Source organism: Colletotrichum graminicola, assembly GCF_000149035.1.
Source record: "Colletotrichum graminicola M1.001 genomic scaffold supercont1.42, whole genome shotgun sequence".
NCBI lineage: Eukaryota > Fungi > Ascomycota > Sordariomycetes > Glomerellales > Glomerellaceae > Colletotrichum > Colletotrichum graminicola.
The window spans coordinates 346423-370493 of NW_007361046.1; the positions used below are offsets into that span (position 1 = coordinate 346423).

The 24071-nt window shown below is 50.8% G+C and overlaps 7 protein-coding genes across 7 annotated transcripts; 5 read left to right on the forward strand and 2 right to left on the reverse strand.

Moving 5' to 3' along the window:
- Positions 1-802: 802 nt before the first annotated feature.
- On the forward strand, positions 803-1935 carry GLRG_08614 (short chain dehydrogenase; the record flags this gene model as incomplete). The annotated part of the gene is made up of 2 exons (XM_008099514.1): positions 803-1202; positions 1274-1935. The coding sequence occupies 2 exons, from the start codon at positions 803-805 to the stop codon at positions 1933-1935; spliced, it is 1062 nt and encodes a 353-aa protein (XP_008097705.1).
- A 679-nt stretch (positions 1936-2614) lies between these two features.
- Positions 2615-4572, forward strand: GLRG_08615 (major facilitator superfamily transporter; the record flags this gene model as incomplete). The annotated part of the gene is made up of 5 exons (XM_008099515.1): positions 2615-3236; positions 3297-3341; positions 3391-3790; positions 3841-4050; positions 4116-4572. The coding sequence occupies 5 exons, from the start codon at positions 2615-2617 to the stop codon at positions 4570-4572; spliced, it is 1734 nt and encodes a 577-aa protein (XP_008097706.1).
- Positions 4573-5664: 1092 nt separating this feature from the next.
- On the forward strand, positions 5665-7864 carry GLRG_08616 (ferric reductase like transmembrane component; the record flags this gene model as incomplete). The annotated part of the gene is made up of 4 exons (XM_008099516.1): positions 5665-5745; positions 5796-5954; positions 6009-6304; positions 6355-7864. 4 exons carry the CDS (start codon positions 5665-5667, stop codon positions 7862-7864), a joined length of 2046 nt encoding a protein of 681 aa, XP_008097707.1.
- Positions 7865-9127: 1263 nt separating this feature from the next.
- GLRG_08617 (zinc finger transcription factor) lies at positions 9128-10237 on the forward strand (the record flags this gene model as incomplete). The annotated part of the gene is made up of 1 exon (XM_008099517.1): positions 9128-10237. One exon carries the CDS (start codon positions 9128-9130, stop codon positions 10235-10237), a length of 1110 nt encoding a protein of 369 aa, XP_008097708.1.
- Positions 10238-10934: 697 nt separating this feature from the next.
- Positions 10935-12312, reverse strand: GLRG_08618 (O-methyltransferase; the record flags this gene model as incomplete). Its single annotated transcript, XM_008099518.1, has 2 exons — positions 10935-11106; positions 11156-12312. 2 exons carry the CDS (start codon positions 12310-12312, stop codon positions 10935-10937), a joined length of 1329 nt encoding a protein of 442 aa, XP_008097709.1.
- A 1559-nt stretch (positions 12313-13871) lies between these two features.
- Positions 13872-16565, reverse strand: GLRG_08619 (O-methyltransferase; the record flags this gene model as incomplete). Its single annotated transcript, XM_008099519.1, has 2 exons — positions 13872-16262; positions 16320-16565. The coding sequence occupies 2 exons, from the start codon at positions 16563-16565 to the stop codon at positions 13872-13874; spliced, it is 2637 nt and encodes an 878-aa protein (XP_008097710.1).
- Positions 16566-17137: 572 nt separating this feature from the next.
- On the forward strand, positions 17138-23774 carry GLRG_08620 (beta-ketoacyl synthase domain-containing protein; the record flags this gene model as incomplete). The annotated part of the gene is made up of 6 exons (XM_008099520.1): positions 17138-17785; positions 17846-21286; positions 21339-21548; positions 21608-22180; positions 22236-23035; positions 23096-23774. The coding sequence occupies 6 exons, from the start codon at positions 17138-17140 to the stop codon at positions 23772-23774; spliced, it is 6351 nt and encodes a 2116-aa protein (XP_008097711.1).
- Positions 23775-24071: the final 297 nt, after the last annotated feature.

Below are 24071 nucleotides of genomic sequence, written 5' to 3' on the forward strand. Positions count from 1 at the left end.
ACAAAGGGAACTACGCAGAGAACGAGTTTTACCAGCCATCACAATGAGAAGGACGACGCCAAGATAAGAATATGGATATATGGAGCCTAACCGGAAGACTTTAATCGGCGATTTGTGGTTTCTTTTACCGTGGGATCCCCGGCCTGCCGGCATTGGATACGGCCTGTGTCTGCTGCGCTACTGTACGAATACCGCAAAATGACGCTCCTCGCTGACACAAGCGGGAAACCTTCAGTAGCAAACAACCTTTGCCTGTCCAGGGAAGTCCGGTAAAAGTGTTTGGACAGACAAACAGGGGTTCTAGGAGTGTCTTACCACGGTGACCTTTCGCCGGTAGCCGCCCGAGAGACGGCGCGGGACAGCAGAAGCTGACTGCTCGTCGGAGATACAGTTACTTGACAACAGTATGGTCTCAATCACTAAATTCCCCAGTGCCAACGCATTAATTAGCACCTTGACTATCACCACAAATAGAACCATGAAATCATCGAGATATATGGCAGGAGTATAGTCAATAAAAAGATAATCGTTCAGCTATGAGTATCGTGTATACCAGTCCTGTGCTCTTCGCACTGCTCGTTTTCCCATCTCATTCCCCGGTGTCGTCAACAATTTCCTGCTGATGTTTGTGAACGTTAAAACTGTCCTTTAGTTCAGACTTGAATATCAATGGCGTGTCGTCCAAACCGAGACATCAATATCTAAACGGCAAACCGCCTTCTTAGGGAGCTCTTGGCCATTCAAACTTTGCCTGATGAGTCGAATACTCCTTCACTGTAGTTTCTAACACATAATCATCACCATGCCATACGCTCCCAACCTCCCGCAGATTACCAACCGATATGCATCTGCTCATGCTAATCCTCAAGGTGCTGGCGATGCGCGCCCCACTGCCCTCCAAATCATCCAGGACGAGGGACTCGCCGGCAAGCTAAGCCATAAGGTAGCACTGGTCACTGGAGGGACAAACGGCATTGGCTTTGAGCTTGTACGCACCTTGGCAAAGACAGGCATGCGAGTCTTTTTCACGGCCCGCCATCCCGTCAAAGGCCAGAAGGTGAAGGAGAAGCTTCAGAGCGAGGACGCCCTCTTCAGGCTTGAGGTCGTCGAAATGGAACTCAAGAGCCTAGAAAGTGTCAAGGCCGGTGCCGAGTTTGTCTTGAGCAAAACTGACAGACTTGATGTCCTCATGAACAATGCAGGTAGGTATCTCTTCAGCTCCATGGGAACTCGAAGCCTCAAGACGTTGCTATTGATATGCCGATAACACCAGGTATCGCTGCGACACCTCACGGATTCACAAAAGAAGGCTTCGAACAGCAATTCGGTGTAAATCATCTGGCACATTTCTACCTGTTCCAGCATCTCAAGCCGCTACTTCTGAACACCGCAGCTACCCATGGTGTGAACGTGCGCATCATTTCAACGTCTAGCACTTCACACACAGCGTCGACGGTGCTCCCTGGGAACAACTATGATACCGCCAACCCTAACGGCAAAGGCTATGAGCCCGGTGTTTCCTATGCCCACTCCAACACAGCCAAGATCTGGTTCTGCAACGAGCTGGAGCGGCGATATGGCTCCAGGGGTCTGCATGCAATCAGCATCCAGCCGGGCGGCTTTACCAGTGGACTGATGGACTCTTCTGAAGAGCACAGCAAGGCGATGCTGAACAAGATGATCCAAATGCCACACATCAAGAAGATTTGGAAGAGCGTCGAGCAAGGCGCGGCTACGAACACACTTGCGGCTATCGGCAACGAGTTTGATGGTGTCGGAGGAATCTACATGGAGGACTGCGGCGTGAGCAAGCCTATCCCGGATGATCTGCACTGGGCAGGCTACGGTTTCAAGTCTTGGGCATTTGACGAAGCAGGCGAGAAGAAACTGTGGATCGATTCTCTTAGGATGGTCGGACTGGAAGACGACCAGTAGATTGTGGTCTTGAGTTTGAAGCTTTCAGATCAACAATAGAAATACTCTTCTTCACATTAACATCACTTTGTATTTCCATCTTGGAAGAATTTGAATTATCATTGTCAAATTCTTCGATCTGGTAGAAGGTGTTTTGCCTGTTTTGTGATGCCATCATGGTTGAGCAACGGTTGGCTTGAGTTGAACATAACAATCCTCAAGCCCTTGACGTTGGACTGATTTATCTGCATCGCCAATGATATATAAAGCAGTTACGCAGGATTTAACCATATCAGCATGAGAAAAACCCACTGGGTAATCCGTCTGAACATCTGCATCCGAGAATCATTGGGCATCAAACCCTCCGGCTTCAGCTCTTTGAGGCAGACCGTTCGACGAACAGCAATGGCCCATATACAGTGTTTGTCTCTATAACACAAACACTGTCCGGCAACCGTCGCGAAATGGTAGCCGCAGCTCCTCCCGTGCATGCTTCCGAGATCGATCGGATCTTCCGCCCACACATCGATAATGGACGTGTCATGGAACTTTAACAGCAGTCAGTTAAACCCGTAAGCCTCCTCTAAATGGTACTCTTCCATGTCCTCAAGAAAGGTATTGCTCTAGGATTCGTTGACTGCTGGAGGCGAATCGCAATCTTTATTCTAGTCTCCATCCTCATTTCCAGCAATCTCCAGCCATGCCTCGTTCTACAAAGTCATCTGACTCGTATGAGTTGCACGGTCGCTCGAAAGAAGCCTCTTCCGTAGCATTACCAGGTGAAAATGGCGTATTCACTGCCGATAAAGATGCCTCGAAAACAGAAGCCGGTCCCAGTGGCTGGGGAGGGGATAACGACACGTCACAGTATCCATCTGGACTTCAATTTGCACTCATCATATTCTCCCTATTCCTTTCTGTCTTTATCGTTGCCGTCAGCCAAACCGTTCTCGCCACGGCAATCCCGACCATCACGAGCGCGTTCGATAGTTTCCATGACATCGCATGGTACAGCACCGGCGAGCAGATCACCGCCGTCGCGATGCAACTTCCTTTCGGACGGGCATACACATTGGCAAACAACAAGTGGGTATTACTGGTATCTATCATTATTTATCTTGCCGGTAGCGCCATCTGTGGATTTGCGCCTGTGTCCGTCGTTCTGATCATCGGAAGAGTCATCCAGGGCGTGGGTATGGCCGGTGTCTTCGGAGGCTCCTTCATCGTCCTGGCTCGCGTGACTCCGCTCAGGAAGCGGAGCTTGTTCGCCGGTCTCTTCGGGGCAGTGTATGCAATTGCAAGTGTTATCGGTCCAATCATGGGTATGAATCTTCCTTTCTCGGTGGCTCGATTTTATCGAATGCTAACTTGCTGTCTGCCAGGCGGCGTGATGACTACCAGAGCCTCTTGGAGATGGTGCTTCTGGTGTGAGTTTCAAACCCGGGGCCCTCCGAAACACAGTGCTGACATTCTTAGTCAACCTTCCCATCGGTGCGGTGGTGATTCCGACGATAATCTTTTGCTTGCCTGGTTCCTTGGGGACCACATCTGCAACTGTGAAGGACAAGACGTGGAAAGAGATATTCATGAAACTCGACCCGCCGGGGACTGGCTTGCTCCTGACGTCTCTGGTCTGCCTTATGCTGGCCCTGCAGTGGGGCGGAAGTCAGTACGATTGGAGTGACGGTCGCGTTATCGCCGTCTTGGTCGTTTTCGCTGCGACTATCCTGCCTTGGATGGCCATTCAATACTTCCAAGGTGATGATGCTACCGTCCCTCTGAGCATTTTGAGACAGCGATCAGTTGCAGGCTCCAACCTGTACCTACTTTTCCTTAACGGAGCTTTCGGTGTCTTCGTTTTCTTCCTCCCCGTCTGGTATGTCGCTTCCGAGCATCCAGAATTTTCGTTTCCCTGACAATATGCAGGTTCCAGTCTATCAATGGCAATAGTGCCCAGTCATCTGGCTTCAAGCAAATAGCGTTGTGCATCAGCACTGCCGTTGCATCGATCGTTGCTGGCGGACTGGTTGTCGCTCTCGGGTTCTACAACCCTTTCATCATCGTCGGTTCAATGTTGGTCACAGCTGGATCAGCCCTCTATATGGTTATCAAGCCAGATGCTACTCTCGGGATGGTGTAAGTGTTTCCAAGTTTTCTCTTTGTAGTCTAACGCCTGAACCAGAAGCTAATGAGTTGCGTAGGATTGGGGCTCAGATTCTCGTTGGCGCGGGTGTTGGAGCCGGTTCAGAGCAAGCAAACGTTGCCGTCCAGACTGTGTTGCCAAGCGAAAAGATTGCCAAGGGCACAAGTCTCACGCTCTTCACCAGATTGCTTGGTCTTGCATTATCTGTACCGATTGCTCAGAGCGTCATCCAACAAGAGCTCGTTAAGCCGCTTGGTCCGTCTCTCGCTCGTGCTGTCTACAGTGACGGCGGAGCTCTAGATCTGCGCATGAAACTGCAAACGATGTTTGGAGACAATACTCCAGCGTTTCAAAAGGCTCTCAGTGGGGTAAACTACGCCATCACGAGGATATTCATGCTAGCTATGATATTGGCCGCTATCTCGTTTCCCTTCGGCCTTCTCGTGGAATGGAAGAGTGTCAAAAAGGAGAAAAGAGCCGAGGAGGACCTGAAGGAAAGGGGACGCGATGCATAGGCCAACTAAAGTCTCCGGAAAATATGTATAGTAGATCAAAGCAGTCTCGTCTAGCAAGCTTGAGAATGCATGACCGAAAGGTCGCTTCTGCAATTGTCGTATCCAATCTACACAGAGGGCTTCTAGGCGGAGAATCAAACATCAAAAGAAGAATTTGAGCTTCAATCGTATCATTACAGACTTTGCAGGAGATGTTGAGTTCGCTACACTACTAAGCAGAAGGATACTGCGCACTGGAAGTCTTGTGTTTAAGAGTTTGTGAATCTTCAAATGAAGTTGTCGACCTGTCGCTTTTCCGGATAAGCGGGCGAATAGGTTAATAATAGAACATTAGGGTTAGCGTAGGTCGTTTTTCACGCTGAAATCACACGATGGCAACGACGACAACGACAATAATATAGTAATAACTCAAGCCGCTATTTAGGTAAGGCTTTTAGTAATAGTCCGCCCGGATAGCAAAATTCTTCCGCAATGGACCTTAACGCAATGCAAGAAGCATCGACTCAATATCCAAGACAAATGAACTACAGCCACGGTTTCTATTTCATCTATGTTGACCGAGTTGCATCATCCTAAAGATGGCATAGTCAACGTCAATTCCTTCGATTAAACAAGAACGGCTAGTAGAGTCTTCAGGGGCACTCGTTTATTGGCCCTGTAATACCCAGCACTGACTTCGAAGATTCCGGTCAATCGGAAACCGTTAAACCTTCATTTGGAGTCAATGTTTGAGACCGGGGAAAAGCGCCGGCTTTCATTCACCGCGAAAATCTGCCAATTCGGCCCCAGCTGCGAAACACTTCAGAGGCCAATCACGTCTAAGCTTAGCGTGGTAACTCCGTCGGTCTCCGCTGTGTCTCAAAGATGATGACCTCGGGACTTGAGCAGCTACACCATGCCAGAATTGTCGTAAAACAATGGTTAGCCTCGTGGAGTTGGGGTTCCTCTCAAAGTACCTTAAGGCATTGGGTCTTTAATCTTTACAGCAAAGTACAATTCCAGCGAATTGCTCCATAATCAGCCGAGCATATTATCCCTTTCGCTATGATTCCACCATCCAGGAAACTCTCGATACCTATTATCCTATTGGCTATGCATACGCAGGTGTGCAAAGCCGATGAGGTGGGGGAAGTTGGCCATGGTCTCATCGGCTATGGTATCACGATGTACCAGGTGAGCATGATTCAACCTCGAGAGTAAGAATCAGAACTGACCACACTTAGCCTCTTTGCGCCTACTCGTGCCGCGTCGTGCTCTCCGGCAGCGCACTGAATTGCAGCACGATGGGCAACGAGGGTGGCCTGCCAATGCCTCGAACCCCCGCTGAGTGCTTCGCGACTGACGATGCCTTCCTGACATCCATGGCCCTTTGCCTGCAATCGGTGGGTTAGATGTTTCGCGAGTCCGATAACGAGAATTGTGCTCACTTGTAGTAGCGTTGCACCGATCTTCCCGCGTGGAAGATTGAGAAGTACTGGCACAACACCGAAGCGAGTATCCGGAATAGCCATAGACGGCTTGATGAACCTGGAGTTCATGTTGTTGCGAAACCTCCGGTTCCAAAGTGGACGTACCAGCAGGCCCTCGCCCAGGTTCAAGGAAGTGTCACCTCGATCTTGGCATATGGAGAACCCCTTAACCGGACATCTCTGGTTGCCGACTTCCAGTATCAACTGCAGTATGAGACGATGGAAATGTTTGAGAGGATGGAAACCCACCATGAGAAATATGGGTATGTCAACTCTCTTGAACTCGAGAGAAGCTTTGCTTACGTGTTTCCAGATTAGTATTAATCGCTCTGGGCGTATTTGTCCCCATTGCGAGCTCATGGCTTCGGTTCCTCCCGTTGCCCAAGTTACTCAAAACCAAAATCAGCGCCGCTATCATAGACCCGCCCCTGTTCGGCAACCGCCACCAAACGCCCTATTTCAACATGTTCATCATGCCAACCCGTGGCCAGGCGATGCTCATAACGTATGTCGTGGTCCTAAACTTCGTACTCAGTGGAGTAGGTATTCGGTCAGCTCAGCCCAATGCATGGTGGTGGAACAACCAGTTACAGGAAGTCCTTACCTCTTTTGCCAACCGCACTGGTGTTCTCAGCTTCGCGAACGTACCACTGCTCATCCTGTATGCCGGCAGAAACAACTTTCTGTACTGGTTGACGGACTGGACACAGTCGACGTTTATGGTCATGCATCGTTGGACTGCATACCTGTGCACTCTCCAAGCTATCATGCACTCCATCGTATGGCTTCGCATATATGTCGTCCTCGGATGGCATGATAGCGAGTCAAAGCTTGCTTACTGGGTGTGGGGCATCATCGCAACACTTGCGATGAGCCTCCTACTCCCAGCGTCGGCCATTCCCTTCCGTGCTAAGATATACGAGATGTTCTTCTTTTGGCACATCGTACTCGCCGTCTTCTCGGTATTAGGTTGCTACCTTCATATAATCTACCGCTTCGACCATCAATGGGGATATGAGATTTGGATGTACATCGCCATAGCAGTCTGGGGCTTCGACCGAGTTGCTAGGCTCGTCAGAATGGCCAGAAATGGCTGGCGGCAAGCCGTTGTCACAGTCATCGATTACGAATATATCCAAGTTGATATAGAAGGGGCAAAGGGTCACGGACACGCCTATCTCTACTTCCCGACACTAACGTGGAGAATCTGGGAGAGTCATCCCTTCTCCATTGTGGGAACTAGAGTGAGATCTGCAAATCCTTCGCCAGCATCCGCGAGAAGCTCGACTGAGAAGTCAATAGTCTCGACTTCCAAGCCTCTCGCCACCACGGCCGCAGATGTGGTCATTATCCACGAAACGCCTCGTGTCGGTCTCTCCTTCCTGATCCGAACCTTTGGTGGCGCCACAGGTCTGCTTCGTCACCAGACCCGACTTCCCGTCCTGGTTGAGGCGGACTATTTGCCGTACCCCGACTTAACCGAGTATCAGACTCTTGTATGCATCGTTGGAGGTGTCGCAATTACAGCTGTAACACCAGCCTTACGTGCTTATCCCGGTCACGCCAAGGTATACTGGTCATGCAGGAGTCCTGGCCTAGTCGAAAGCGTCGGTTTTGGTCGTACTGACACAAAGATCCTGTTAGGCAAGAGATTCAAGTTGCGCAACGTTCTGGAAGAAGAGGTTGCAAAGGCCAAGGCAGAAACGGCGGTCGTTGTCAGTGGTCCCGCATCTATGACTGACGAGGTGCGGTGCATTGTCAGCGAACTGGCACGTAAAGCTCCGATCCCAGTGACTTTGATCGATGAAACCTACTACTGGTAGACCAAAATATCCTGCGTACTCTACCCTCATCTGCATAGTTAGGAAACATACCCTTGCTTACAGGGCCTTTTATAATAGAATAGGGTCTAATAATCTAAGTCTACTATCTACTTGGATTGATTAACTTACCAACTTAACTTTTTAGTATCTTTCTATACTGAACTTACTTAGTCAACTTGTTTCTCTCAACGGTTTCTTCTGAGAAATTATCTGTATTATAACCCTTGTTGTTTGTCTGTACAAAGGCTTTGCCGCCCGCGCTTCCAGCTTAGTAGGGCTAACATTGCCCGTACTTTGTAAGGTTATAACATAGCTTTGATGTTAGGCCAATACAACTCTTAAGAGGAAGGTTAACTATAAGAATACCTATCTACTTATTACCTTATTTAGCCTATGTTATTTATATAGCTCTTTGATATTACTTGTCTTCCTTTACTACTCTACTGTTACACTTCACCTCTGCACTATATCACTTTGCGTTACTCCTATAGCCTAGCTCCTCCTGTTAGTTCTACAACAGCTGCCAGGAAGGCTATGTCACTATAGCTGTTCTCCTCCTTACTCCCCTTTAACCCCAAATTCTCTCTCGAATTCTAACCCCTTATAACACTGTAGAAACCAGCACACTCACTGCCTAGCAATATTCCCTTAGCCTGTTAGTATCTAGGGTAGATAATTACCTTACTCTTTCACAACAAGCCATTAATGTCCAAAGGTAGAGGAATTATTTAGATAGAGACACTGACTAGCCACCATAGGGTTTTGATAAAACAAAGTCAATACACATTAATCTTTATTATACATATACCTAGTTTCTTATGTAACAGTAGTGTATTTAGGTTAACTTTACAAAAGACAGGCTAGCTATGATATTAACTAGCTACCTTTGGCTAGTCTGTTAACTAGGTTCATCTAGATCTCGCAAGCGTTTACAGCAGGTTTATTCTAAAAAGTATCCTATTTAAATTTGTTGCCGTCGATCACGATCGCGATCTGCCAGGAAGTAACAGACTAAACTGCTCACCCTGGTCGACAGGTTGCTAATTCTCTATAACTAAGTACTCCCCTGTCTGCATTACTCGTCAAGTTCCCAATGATTTCACTACTAACTGGTTTGTATCATTGATGGCAACCCGTACATATATCCAAGACTCAATCCCTCCCTTTAGCCGTAAGCAACGAAAGATACGGCAGTCATGTAACGCTTGTAGCTCTCAGAAGATCCGGTGCGGTAAACAACGCCCGAAATGCAGTCGATGCGTGATGAAGGGGCGGTGCTGTGAATATGGTATGTCGATGCGTACCGGGGAGCGCCCTCGTGTAGTTGCTTCTCCCAATGTGCAACGAGAGGCGGGCCACACGACACCGATTTCATCGAGAGACGCTCCGCATTCGACAATCGAGAATTATTTGACTCTCAGGCGAATGGACCACTCCTCCGACCCTTCTGCTGGAGCAGCCCAAATACATGACGTCCAGGATGATATTGACTGGGTCCTGCAGGCCACTCGCCTGAGCAACGCAGGAACACCCAAGTTCGGACCTCCAAATGAGCAAGAGGATTCCGTCAATCAATCGTACGCCCTGTTACCTACGCCATCTGACCTGGATTACAGCTTCAACAACTTCAACCGAGACCATGGCCTTCAATCTCTCGAACAGCAGCAAACAACGAAGGACCTTTCAAGCGGCGTGGACAGTCGACGAAGCTCATCTATCGACTGTGACGTATTCCGGAGTAGAGTTCACGACTGCACCACCAAGGCTCTGATGCTAGTTGCCGATTTTCATGTCTTGGCAGCTGGCTGCTTGACTGCAGCTCAAGACCCCGTTGTTACATTCAATTTGGGGAGCTACACCGAAGACACCCAGAGAGAAATGGGGACAGTTCTGTCGGAAAACCGAATGGCCCTGAAGCAACTCGACAATTTGTTGGATTGCCGTTGCTCTACCAGGCAAGAAGTTCTAGTCTTGATCTATTTGGCCGTCACCAAAGCTGTGGAGTGGTATGCGGCGGTGTTAGGTAGCGATGACGACGAGGCCTCGCAGGAAGACGATCCCGTTACACCCCGGATGTTCAGACGGATCACGAGAACCAATTCATTCATGGGCAGCTATTCTCTGGACAACGACGTCCAGAGAGTAGTAAGGGCGCACCTTGTCTTGACCCAGCTCAAGGATCATGTTCATCCTCTCCTGAAGAAATTGCGTCATAGACATCTGCCAACGTCGGCGTCAATAGCGGGCGATTCCTCGGCTCCTTTGACATCCGGTCGCCGTACCTCCAGCGTTATCGAACATCTCGACCTGGCTCTTTCAGAGGAGCTCAGTCGGATTTCTGCGAAGGCAAACGCAATCAAGCAAATTTGTTGAACCTTCTCCCCACCCCATGAGGTCTGCTTTTGTTTTACAACTAGGGTACAGGCCAACAGAGCCATAGATGTGAGCTTGGAAATCACACTTGAGACAGACATGATGTCAGCGGCTGGGACCTTACATTTAAAGGAGTCCACGATACGCAAGGTTGAGGCTTGCTTGCGACGGCCATTACAATATAAAGTCCTAGCCCCAAACTCCTGTCTCGAGAATCTACTGTTTGTATTGCCTCAGTCTTATCTTTATTGGAACCAGCCCTCCCACCGGCGCCTCCGGGTCTCTTCGCTCTGGGACCTGACACATGAGCATAACAGCGGGTCTGCTTTTAGGCATATATGATACCAGTTTAGAATTGGCATATTGGTTAAGATTAGGGGAATTGATACGTACAGCATCTGTATTGTCATCAAGCATTGGCTTGAAGCGGGTTGGAGATATCCTTTGTGAACAGTCAGTCCCGGTAGTTAGCGATGGAGTTTCCCTGTCTGCCTTTGAGTTTTCGAGTCGAAGGTTATTTTGATTTCTGGACACGTTCTTTTGTTATGGGAGTCAATTGAGAAACAGCCAGTTTTCTGATGAATCATAAAGTGCAAATCGACTATGGAATAATTCGTTTGGTGCTTCATCAACATTCAGCTGTTCTCCCGGACGAGTGCACTGACAGTATTTTTGAAGCCATTCGCGAGGCTTCTATTTACAATGAAGAATCAAACCGTATGACCTCAATTAGCGAAAGCTCGCCTTGGTCTGGACGATGAATCTTATGCACTTTCAACTTGGGTGTCACAGAGCTGTACAATTCTTCGAATGCTGCTCTGGTTCTCTCGCGGCCGTTCAGATTAATGAGCATTAACATATCACGGTCACTGGGGTCGTTAGCTTAGGTCTTGTTGGATGTAGAAAGATTGAACTTACTGCATCCGGCGTTCTCTCTCGCAGCTTTCCGTTCCAGGTTCTGGAACCACGACCTCGTTGACAATGATGCGGTCTTCTGGCCGCAGAGCAGACGCAATGCCTTGCAAGATGTTCCGCGCATACTTGTCACTCCAGTCATGGAGGATGAAGCGACAGAAATAGGCAATGCCCTCGTTGTCAGCCACATCGTGAGGCGGCTGCGGCGTCATGAAGTCGTGGGGTCTGTAGATGATGCGGGACTTTAGAGCCTCTGGGCAAGACTTTTCGCCAATGGCTACAGTCTCCGGCAAGTCCTGAACCTCAAACCGGAGCTTGCGGTACATCTCGGCCAGCGCGATTGACACATGACCCGGACCACCGCCGACGTCAACGATGAGATGCCCGGACTGATCCAGCTTGTGCCAGGGATACCCGCCGTTCACTGCGTGGCGTAAATCGTAGGCACCTCCTGCGGCAATTCCGCGCATCGCACGGGCGAACATCTCATGTAATTGAGTTCCGTCGGCCTCGCGAAATCTCTGGAATTGGGAGATTTTGCGACCGATGGACACTCCATAAGCAGCCTCGTCAGCCTCCATGCTGTAGCCATACTGCTCCAGAGCCTTCGGAATGGAGGCGCCGGCGGGATACGCAATGGTTGCACTTAAATCCATCCAAGCCTCCAGGTCAGGGTCGGAGACCAAGAGCGCAGATGTGGGGTTGTGTGCTACTAAGCCACCGGGTCGAACATTGAATAGGCCGTAAGACGTGGCATGCTCAAGGATACGCGCAACAAGAGCCGTCTGGATCTCAGATTTGCCTACAGCTCGAGAGATCGCCGCATACGTGGTTGTACCCTTGAGCGGGATATGGTTTGCGAGCTTGTACTTCAGGATCAGCTGAAGAGAGGCCGTGGCACAGTGTTCGAAACTCAATGCCAGCAACTGCTCCCTTGGACCCCGGATAAGGCGGATGAGCTGCTCCGCGGCGTCAAGAATAGAGGCCTTTGCATCGAAATATGGTGCATTTTCATGACTTAGGTCAAGGTCAGGGGCGGGAGCCGAAGTGGACGGTCGTGGAAGCCGACGGGTGTCGCAAAATTTCGTTATGTCCGCCGCTGAGGTATGAATCGACGATACAAGCTCAAAGAGCTCATCCTTCTGGGCTGCGCTTGGCATAAGTCCAGAGTTTGGGAGAATGGGGGGAAATATACGATTTCGTTTTGCGAGAGAGTAGGTTGTCAATGCGGTCCAGCCAACAACGTTAAGCGCACAATGTGGAGAGGTGAGGCTGTGGACTTGGTTTCTCTTTTGAAGACGGGTTTACATCAATGGATTGCGAGCGCCCTGACAAAGTTTTCTCGCAGGCAGTTTTCCCACTGAACAAAAGCCGTTCACGGTTCGCGATGATCGTGGGGTCTTCTTCCGGGCTTCTGATATCTTGACTTCTCTGTCATCTAACGGTTGCCGCAATGCGGAAAATCAGAACATCCCACAGATGTAGGAGCGGGAAGCCTGGAGACGGGGTGAAGCCGCCCTCGTGGTCCGTCTCGGCAATCTTACGGGCCCACAGACAAGGTATACAGGCATGGGCTGTTAATCCCCGGTACCATGGGGGTTTACTTTGCGTATGAAGAAAGCTTCAAGCAAAAAAACCGAGACCGGCAGACCTGGCTTGCGTCAACCAAGCTGCTTCAAAGGGAACTCTTTTACGCGCTTTTTGCTGGATTTCGCCGTTCATTCGTATGCACGCTCGTACGCTTCTAAAGGAATTGTTTGGTTTCGTGACTTTACTGGTAGGCGAACCATTTGCCTGTTCCATCACCGCAAAGCTTATTTTGGAGCAACTATCGCAGGCATTCCCCCGGAATCTATCTAGACTTCACGTATTCCACAATTCTTGTCCCGTTTACAAGAGAGGTTTGCTAACTATAATCTTGTAAGTAAGTAGGAATTCTCGTAAGCAGGAAGACTTTGCCCCGCAGTTTACAAATAGTCTGTCAGATAGCAGCATGCACCCCCCCCCCCAATTGCCGAATGTCAAGTTCGTGCCCCTAGCTTCAAGTGAATGAACAACTGAATGTCTCGCAATGTGTGATAAGCTTTCTGCATCAACATTGCCATAATAGCTCTCGATGATGAAGATCAACTTTGTGTGGGGATTAAATGAATGAGTTTAGGTAGTTCCATGGGCTTGCCATCCATCCGTGTACTTTACTCAGCAACAGGGCGCAGAATCTTGGCAGAACGGGGACGGAGTGTTCCAGTAACCCAATCATACCAGATGCCGGAATACTCAACTACGACCGGCGATTCCAAGCTTGGGCGCCGTGATCCCTATTAAAATGACAGAACACCTGGCGCTCTGTAGATCCTACCCGTCTTTCACCCCTAACTGGCCCGGTGAAACAGCACCAAAGCATGGAAGCCCTGATTCAAAGCTACAAGGGTGGTTCATAGTTCATGTAGCCGATTCACTAATATATACTAGAAAACACATTCTAGTGAAGTTACTTACCGATAAGGCGAAACCATATCCGAAATCGGCAAAATCGGCAAATCCAGCCCGAGGAGTGGAACCGTGTTGTTTAACTATCGGCTTCGAGAGCCCAGCCATCGTTTCTTCCGATTAGGTTCGCGACTTCGTTGCTTTTATGAATGTTATAGTAGGTAGTAAACTAAAATCTAAGCACAAGTCCAGCAACCAAAACTACAGGCACATCATCGCGATCCTCAGATCAGCACCCCGTCCAGGTCTTGCAGTCTACTAAGGACTGCAGACCAAACATCTTCTGTGAACCTACTTCACTATGCCTGATGCTGCGATGAGCTCGATTGCGCATGCTTTCCTCAAATTCTCCGACAGCTTGAGAGGAAGGTGACCCCTGGGTGGCAGTAAGAAGTTTAGCTAGACTAGCAGCATCGCAAATTGCGGTCTGGGCCCCAATTCCACCACATGGGCTCATGGGATGAACTGCATCACCAAGTACCGTCACCATGGAGGACGGCTGCCATGGGGGAACGTCTGGGACCGACGATACAATGCGCATGAGTGTTGCCTGTCGCTTGTCCTGGAGTTCGAACACACAGCGGATGGAAGGGTGCCACTCTTCTGTAATGGCCAAGCTAAGGTTGGCAGCGTCGTTATGGACTTGTTCTGATGTCAGACCCCCTACTTGTGACGCCGAGGTGCCATCGGAAAATCGGAAACGGGGTTCAGGGCCAATGAGCGCCCAGTAGAGATAGTCTTCTGGCAAAGAATGTTGCGAGCGGCTGGTCTTGCTAAACCGAACAGGTTCCAACAGGAGGGTGACTGGAGAGTCTCCGATGAAACAAGATTGGAGCATGGGTGCGTGGTCGGAGACAACCGTCATCCACCTAACTCCTTTCTCGGGGAATTTCGCAAGTAGCTCAGGACCAAGAGGTGTCTTTCCATAGATGCATGCAGCACCGGTGTCTTTGAGCAGGGATTTTGGGATGTGATTGCGGCGGATCACTGAGTGTAAGCCGTCAGCGCCCACGATAAATCGGCCATTGACTACATGGCCGTCCTTGAAGGTCGCCGTGACCACGCCACGCTCATTGTCAGTATTGTATGAATTAAGCTCTTTACCGAAGAAGATGTGATCTTGGATACCGGCCATCAGTATCTTTCGGAACGACGATCTGTCGACGCAATAGTGCGGGTTGAGGCCAATCTTGCCGCTCAAGCCTCCACCAGAGCGGCTTTTGATGACCATGCCCGTGAAGGGGTCAAAGTCTGTTTCCCCGATAGATAGAGTAGCGCATGAGGTTTGGAACTTTTCGTAGACATCCTTGGGCAGAATGTCGGCAAGCGCTTCAGCGGCATCACCCTGGAGCTTCAAGCGATATCCCTGCGGGCGCGAGTCGACAGCTGCATCGCGCTCGTAAACTCGGAAGGAAATTCCGCTTTTTCTCAATGCTTGGGCCAGGCACAAGCCGCTTATCCCTGCTCCAACGATGAGGACGGGCTGATCCGCACTTGTGGGTGTTATCGGACTTTTGGGTGTACAACCGTTCCGCAGACCGGACGCTGACTCTTTGACATCATTGCCGTTCGTAGTCGGCTTCAGTTGAACTGTCAACAGTCCCATCACGCTATCTTCAGGCTGCTCCATATGCGTGATCTGCATGCCGACTTCACTGAGCAGAACCTTCCAGTCATCAAGCTCGCGTTCTCTGGCATTGAAGACCTGCATCATCATGAGATCCCGTACCCTCAGTTGCTGCTCATGGAGAACCGTTGTTGAGCCTGGGGGAGGAAGCAGTGTGTCCATGATCACCACACGGGCATTTGGCCGCTTCTCCAGCACTTCGTGAAGTTGCTGGAGAATGATACGAGCATCTTTGTCCGGCCAATCATGGATTATCATTCGGAGAAAGTAAACGTCTGCATCGACCACAGGCTGGGCCTTGAAGAAGTCATGCGACATGAACTGGATCCGAGACTTGACCGCGGCGTCGAGTTTGTCGTCTGTCTCAAAAGCTTTCTGGGCAGCTGCAACAGTTTCCGGCAGGTCTTGAACGACAAAGTTGAGACGCGGGAACTTAGTCGCGACCTGCGCGGCAAGTTGGCCGTGAGATCCCCCGACGTCAACAATTTTGGCGCCATCGGGGAGAAAGCCCCAATCGAAGCCTTCGACGGCGTGGGCCAAGCTCCATGACCGGGAAGCGGTAACGCTGCGCATGTAGTCGGAAAATACCGATGTCAGCTCCGCATTCTTCCGGACGTGGTCGAAGAACGGGTCCGGGGTGTCAAGGGCCAGGTTGAAAGCCGTCCGGTCCTTGTCATCGGTATCACCCCATCGGCGAGTGGCATCGGCGAATCGGTACGCCACCGACATGGAATAGTTCATCATCCAGCGGGCCCAGCTCATGAAGTTGTCATCCCGCAGAAGGAGAGATGATGCGCGGCTATGAGCAACGTGGCCAGGGAGAGGCTCCTCTAGGAAGCCGTTGACCACAGCCATGCGTGCAACACCTTTGAGGTGCTTCACAGGGACACCAGCCTTGGCTGCCAAGGTGGTGTAGGAGATAGATCCCGTGGCAGGAAGATGGTGCAGAACATTGAGATCCACGAGCCAGCGTACGCAGGCCAACTCTTGATACTATTCCCATTGTAAGTGTGTTAACTATCATAATGAGTGATGGTATCTAAGACGTACGCTGTTGGCCAAATGCTCAAGGTATCCGTCCGCAGTGGTGGCAAGTTGGAGCAACTTGGTAGCCGATTCAATAAGCTTTTTCCGCGGATACTGAATTGAAGATCTCGAAGCATCTTCTAGCAGACTGAACAGTGTATTTTGATCTGATGCGCCATTGTGCGACTCTGAATTCAAGTAACGCAAGAGCTCTGGACCGTTTAACGCAATCTCATCCAGGGAGCTCTTTACTTTGTGGTATAGATCCATTGTAAGAACAAATAAGAGTGATATTTTCCCAGATCAAATGAATGACGGGATGACAATTACTGGCCTTAACATGGAAACAATAAAACGGATCCGTTTTATTAACGAACCCTGGAGTCTAGGTTCCGGAAAGTGGGCAGACGAAAGTCATTGTGTTTCGGGGTATTCAACATAATACCCTCGGGAACCTGAAAGCCGCAACTACGGAAACTCGGTAACACCAACTACCCAATGGAAAAGGCCGAATCATCTCATGGTGTCCGAACTATCTATTAAAGAGGCATCAAATGTCTAGGCAACGAGAATTCACTTTGTCATCGCCGCCCAAAGACGACGCCATTAGTTGTAGGAGGCAATTATTAACACTCATCAGATCGTGACAATCATCTGTTGTTATCAAACAAGTCCGGTCTTTTGATTTGTATCATCTACATTTGAGTTCGGATACTAGTCTTCTTTCATATAGACCACAATTCTCAGTCTATCATCTTTTGGTGATCTTTAGTGTGCTATATTAATTTTCTTCACGTCCGCCCATACTTCCGCACTACAACCCGAGACATACACTTTACAGCATGGCTGCTCGTAAGGAACTTTACATCTATGTCTTTGGCGACCAGACCTATGACAGCACGGAAGCGTTGCGCAGTCTCAGCCAAACACACAATGACCCCCTGCTTATGGACTTCATCGAACGCAGTTGCGCCGTGCTCAAGCGCGAAATCGCACAACTGCCCTCAGCACAACAATCGCGATGCCCTCGCTTCGCCAAAATCGTAGACTTACTGTCACAATCCCGCGCAGGCGCCCTCAACCCCTGCATATCCCAGGCTTTGACCTGTATATCCCAGTTGGGCCTCTTTATTCGCCAGCACAGCAGTGGCTGCCAAATATACCCAACTCCCGAGCAGTCATGCCTTGCAGGTGTATGTACGGGTGCGCTTGCTGCAGCGGCAGTGAGCTGTGCTCACAGCGTGTCCAGCTTGGTGGAGCCTGCTGTTCACGCCGTGGCTATTGCCGTTCGTCTCGGAGCTCTTGCTTGGGATGTTTCTAGCAGAATCGACAACGACGATGAGAACTCAGGAGGCTCTGCCAGCGAATTCGCCGCTTGGTCATATGCTGTTGCAAGCTCAAGTCCTAAAGCCCTTGCCGATGCTTTGAAGCAGTACGCTGCCGAGACTAGGCTTCCAATTGTTTCCGTTCCCTACATCTCAGCGATCGTGGTAGGTCAACACCAGTCTCAAGCGCAATTGTTACTAGTAGTATGGCTGACTTTGTCATAGGGGCCAACCCAAACAACTATTTCCGGGCCCCCGGATATTGTTACCGATTTCCTGGCTTCACCAATGGGAAAGGGCGTTGCGCCAACCTGTAAAATTCTCCCTATCGCGGCTCCGTACCACTCAGCACTCCTCTACAGCGAACGAGTTATCGATCAAGTCTTGTCGGTTCTACCCAAGAGCAATCTGCCTCGCAGTAGAATTCCGGTAGTTTCCACTGGCGCCGACTGTCAAGAAGTTATCAGCCGCTCCACTCTTCGCCACCTTCTCGAGGAGGCGGTGCGAGACTGTCTTCAGCGGCAAATGGCCTTGGACCGGCTCCCCGAACGTCTTGCCCAGCACGTCAAGCATGCTTCAAAGTCTGTTTCTGGAATGAAGACAGAAGTGATCATCCAGCCAATTGCCTGCAAAGACACAGCGCGACTAGGGCCTACCCTCCGCGGCCAGTTGCCCACAGACATGTACTCTGTCAGGGAGGCTTCGCATCACTCTATTGAAATTACTGCTTTTGATTCGGCATTGGGAGCAAATGAAGGAGTTTCAAAGCCCCCCATTGCCATCCTGGCTGCTTCCGGCAGGTTTCCAGGTCGCGCTGACACGATGGACGCCTTCTGGGACATTCTTATTCGTGGCGTCGACACCCACGAGATGGTCCCTTCTTCTCGTTGGAGCTCCTCGGCTCATGTTGGAGACACCAGCAAAAAGAACGTTTCAGGAGTCGGCTTCGGCTGCTGGTTGCACCAGGCATCTCAATTCGACATTACCTTCTTCAACATGTCTCCGCGAGAGGCTTCCCAGGTTGACCCCGCTCAACGCCTGGCTCTTTTGACAACGGCCGAGGCTCTTGAGCAGGCAGGCATTGTGCCTGACCGTACGCCGTCTACTCAGAAGCACCGCGTGGGCGTTTGGTTTGGGTCTACCAGCAACGACTGGATGGAGACAAACAGCGCACAGAGCATCGACACTTACTTCATTCCAGGTGGCAACCGTGCCTTCATTCCTGGCCGCATCAACTACCACTTTAAGTTCCGTGGGCCTAGCTACACCATTGATACCGCCTGTAGTTCCAGTCTCGCAGCTTTGCACCTGGCATGCAACGCGTTATGGGGAGGAGAGGTTGACACGGCCATTGTGGGCGGCACCAATATTCTGACGAACCCCGACATGACGGCTGGCCTGGACCGAGGCCATTTCCTCTCTCACACGGGCAACTGCAAGACGTTCGATGATAGTGCTGATGGCTATTGCCGCGGTGAGGCCGTTGTCACTATCATTCTGAAGAGACTAGACGATGCTATGGTAGACAAGGATCCGATCCAGGCCTGCATTCGCGGCATTGCGACCAACCACAACGCTGAGGCAGAGTCTATCACAAGACCTCACTCCGAGGCTCAGGTGGAGCTTTTTGAGCATCTTCTCGCGGAGGCAAACATCAGCCCCATCGACATTAGCTATGTCGAGATGCATGGTACAGCCACTCAGGTCGGAGATGCGGCCGAAACCACCTCTGTCGTGACAACGCTATCCCCTTTCACGGCGCGGGGATCATCCGTCCGACCTGCGACACATCCTCTTCACATTGGTGCTGTGAAGTCAAACGTGGGACATGGCGAGGCTGCTGCAGGCGTCACGAGTCTGGCCAAGGCGCTGATGATGATGAAGCACTCCACCCTTCCGCCCCATGCCGGGATCAAGACCAAGGTCAATCACAGACTGCCTGATCTGCCATCGCGTAACACCCACATTGCAATGGAACCAACTGAATGGCCCAGGCCTCAGAATGGCAAACGCAGGATTTTACTGAACAACTTCTCCGCTGCTGGAGGCAACACCGCCATGATTCTGGAAGACGCACCCGTCCCCCGCAAGGTCGAGACCCGGGACCCGAGACAGCACCACATTGTTGCCATTTCTGCAAAGACTCCAGATTCTCTGGTTTCCAACTTACGAAACATGATACAGTGGCTTGATGGTCCCGCATCACATTGGGATATCAACCTTCTTCCCAAGCTTTCTTACACGACTACCTCTCGCAGGATACACCACCGTCACAGAGTTGCGATCCCTGCCGCCAGTCTCAAGCAGCTCAGGTCCTCTTTACAGAGATACCTAGACTGGAGAACCAGGGACAAGAAGAGCGTTCCCATTCTACCCCGGGGAGCAGACATCGTGTTCACCTTCACCGGACAGGGCTCTACTCAGACCGGCATGGGAGCTGAACTGTACAAACGCTTTACGGCATTCAGGACCGATGTGCAGCACTATGACCATCTATGCATCCAAATGGGAATGCCATCGATTCTTCCTGTCTTTGAGCAAGGAAGCAACTTCAGCAGTGGATCTCCCACCCTGCTTCAGCTGGCTCATGTCTGCTATCAGATGGCTCTCTGCAGACTTTGGCAATCATTCGGGGTAAGGCCTCAGACGGTTGTTGGTCACAGTCTAGGGGAGTATGCCGCCATGTACGCCGCCAGTATGCTGTCTCAAGCCGACGTTATTTACCTTGTCGGTAGCCGAGCCAAATTGATGGAGGAACACTTCTCAGTTGGCTCCTACATCATGCTGGTGGTGCTAGCACCAGAGGCCAACGTCCTCGCGGCATTGCCAGAATCCGCGAAGAAAGACTTCGAGGTTTGCTGCCGCAACGGAAAGCATAACGTTGTGCTTGGTGGAAAGACTGCTCAGATGTTGGAGATCAGAGCCCTCATTGAGTCGAAAGACATGCGCTGCCACGTCCTCGACACACCTTTTGGCTTCCACACCTCGCAGGTCGATCCGATTCTTGTCCCGTTTTTTGAACTTTCATCAAAGGTTCGGGTTCGTGACCCCGCTGTTCCCATTATCTCCCCGACCCTCAGCGAAGTTCTTCGCAAGTCATCCGAGTTCGGTGATGGCTACTTTGTCCGCCACTGCAGGAATACTGTCAATATTCAAGAAGCTTTGAACATTGCAAAGAGCGAGGGCCTCATCAACGACAAGAGCATTGCCGTCGAGATCGGTCCGGCTCCGGTAGTCTGCCGCATGGTCAAGGACGTCGTCGGACCCCAGATGCAAGTATTCGCTTCTCTGCACAAGGGAGTCGATACCTGGCAACTACTAGTGGAAGCTATGGCCGGCATGTACATGGCTGGCGTCGACATCGAATGGGAAAAGTACCACGAAGACTTCCCAGAGTGTCAAGAGGTCTTGCAGTTGCCAGCCTACGGATGGACGCTGAAGGAGTATTGGATGCAGTATGTCCACGATTGGAGTCTTCGCAAGGGCGATCCGACTGCCATATTGGGCCCTGCCAGGTTCCCCCACTCTTCTATCTACAGAGTGGTGAAGGACACCTTGAGGGGAAGCGCCGCTGGGCAGGTAGTAGTCGATATTGACCTTAACTCAAAGGACGTACATTCTATGGCTCAGGGACACAAGGTCTACGGTGTTTCGCTGTGCACTCCGGTAAGTTATTGGCTGTTCTTGGGATGACTTGGCTGACTCTTTTTTCCCATAGTCTGTTTACGCCGATATCTCTCTCATGATCGGCAAATACGTCACGCAAGTCACCGGTATGGCCGTCGATGAAACGGTCACCGAGATCGCAGAGATGCACATCCAGAGCGCCTTGGTTGCGAACGATATTGGCAAGAAACAGATCCTCCGCACCGATGCCAAGTTTGACAAGGAGAGCCACACCGTGTTTTGCACCTTCTCCAGCGTGGATGTGAGTCTGAACAGCCAATGACTGGCCGAAATTGAAAGAATACTGACATCTGTATCCAGAGCAAGGATAAGGTCATCGAGCAACATGCCAAATGCAAGATTCGCTTCTCCCCTGCCGAGGCAGTCAGATCGGACGCCACCATTAAGGCGGCTTCGTCAGATGCATTGACTCGCTCGAAGGCTCTACATGCACAAATCGGAGAGGCTGGAAACACCTTCCGATTCAGCAAGGCCATGATTTACAAGATGGTCACCCAGCTTGCCGACTTCGATCCCAAGTACCGTGGTCTCTCTGCGGTCACTCTCAACAACGACACTCTCGAAGCGGCCGGCATGGTTTCTTTCAAGGGACTTCCCGATAATGACACTTGGTTTTCTAACCCGGGGTACCTCGATGCGATATTGCAGCTCGGGGGTTTTGTCATGAACGCCAACGAGGGTGTAGATCTGGAGAAGGTGATCTTTATCAACCACGGGTGGGGGTCCATGAAGCTCCTCACTCCCAAGCTTGACCCGAACATGACTTATTACTCGTATGTCAAGATGACCGAGGGCGAGAGCAACGTGTGGATGGGAGACGTCATTGTTTTTGATGAGAGCTACAGCCTTGTCGGGTTTGTCCGAGGTGTCACGGTAAGTCTATATGCAGTGTCGTCTGCAGACTCCATCAGTCACTAACATCAACTAGCTCCAAGGGGTTCCCAAGCGACTCATGCAGTACATCGTCAACTCGGCCAATACGAAGGTTTCTGGTAGGGGTGTTTCATTTGCAGATGAAGGCGCACCTATGCAACCAATTTCACTGTCGCCAACGCTCGAGAGGCATGCCGACGTTGCCCTAACGACTGCAATCGACGCTGCCCCTCGGCCGGCTGCTGATACCCAGAACGGGTCCGCGAACATGTGGAAAGTCGCTCTCACAATCCTTTCAGAAGAGAGTGGTATCAACAAGGGAAGCCTTGATGAAGATATTGCCTTGGCAGACCTGGGCATCGACTCTCTCCTCTCTCTGGTTATCTGCGGTCGTATCCGCGATGAGCTAGATATCGATCTGCCTGAGCGAGCCCTCTTTGTTGAGTGCAACACCGTTGGCGATGTCAAGCTGCGGATTTGTGGACTGGAGCTGGTTTCGCCTGTGTCTTCGCCGACAATGTTTACAGACAGTGATTCTGCCTCCGTGGACTCAGAGTCGCCGGTTCTGGTAGAGAGACTCTCGCCCATTCTGGACATGAACACTGAAGATGCGTGCCCCCCTCCAGCATCGTCTCGCGACCAGGTGTCTATCCTAGACTTACAGAAAAACATCATCAAGCTGAAGGCCGCACCGATTCCACCCGCCCGGTCCATGTATCTACAGGGCTCTCGGAAGAGGTCCACTCAGACGCTCTTCTTGTTCCCTGATGGCTGCGGTGCTACTACGTCTTACCTCACTCTTCCGGCCATCTCCCCGACCACGGGACTTGTGGCGTTCAACTCGCCGTTCATCAGGTTTGTCCCTACCCTACTATTGCAATATTCTTTCTCGTACTGACAGGCCTTCCCTCGCAGGACTCCATCTCGCATGTACGACCACAACCTCCAAGAAGTACTCAACTCATACCTCGCTGGTCTCCGCAACCGTCAAGAGAAGGGCCCTTACCACCTCGGAGGGTGGTCGGCCGGCGGAATTCTCGCCTTCGCTGTTGCCTCACAGCTGATAGTCGCGGGTGAAAAGGTCGCCTCACTGACCTTGATCGATTCGCCACCACCCAATAGCGGGTTGGACTGCCTGCCAGACAGGTTTTACGAGCATTGCACAAAGGTCGGCATCTTCGCCAACGAAATGCGGCGGGGTGCCGATGACGCTCCGCCGCCCGACTGGCTGATGCCGCACTTTCGTGCCTCGACCCAGTTGCTCAATGACTACCATGCCCCTCCGTTGTCACCTTCTGGCGCAAGGGGACTGCAAGTCAACATTATCTGGGCGGGCAAGTGCGCATTTGACGGTATCCGCTACCCAAAAATCCCCCCGCCCAAGGAAGGGGAGGTGGATGTGGAAGACATGAAGTTCCTCACGGAACGCAGGAAGGATTTTGGGCCTGGGAAGTGGGCTGAGCTGTTCCCTGGGGCAAATATCACCAGTAGAGTTGTGTGGGGTGAACATCACTTTAGCATGATGCGCGGAGAGGGCGCTGAAAGACTGGTAGAACTTGTGAGAGATGGTTTGGGGAGAGCTTCTTCTGCATAAATCGACTTTGTAATTTCATTTATTGGTGTTTTGGCCATTTCATAGCGTTTGCTAACTTCATGGCGTTGGCGTTGGGCATTGGCATATTCGGATTGGAGTTTGCATTTTCTTTTCCACCCTACCCAGACTTCAGCCATTATCACATAAGAAAATCAATTAAAACAAATAGAAAGTCTCATGTTCAAACACACTTCGACATCTAATACTAAAGATGCCTCAGTTTGCGAATGTGATCCCCACGACTAGTGAGTAACAATCTGAGGAACAAGACACAGAGGTCCTGAGGGGGTGGCTGAC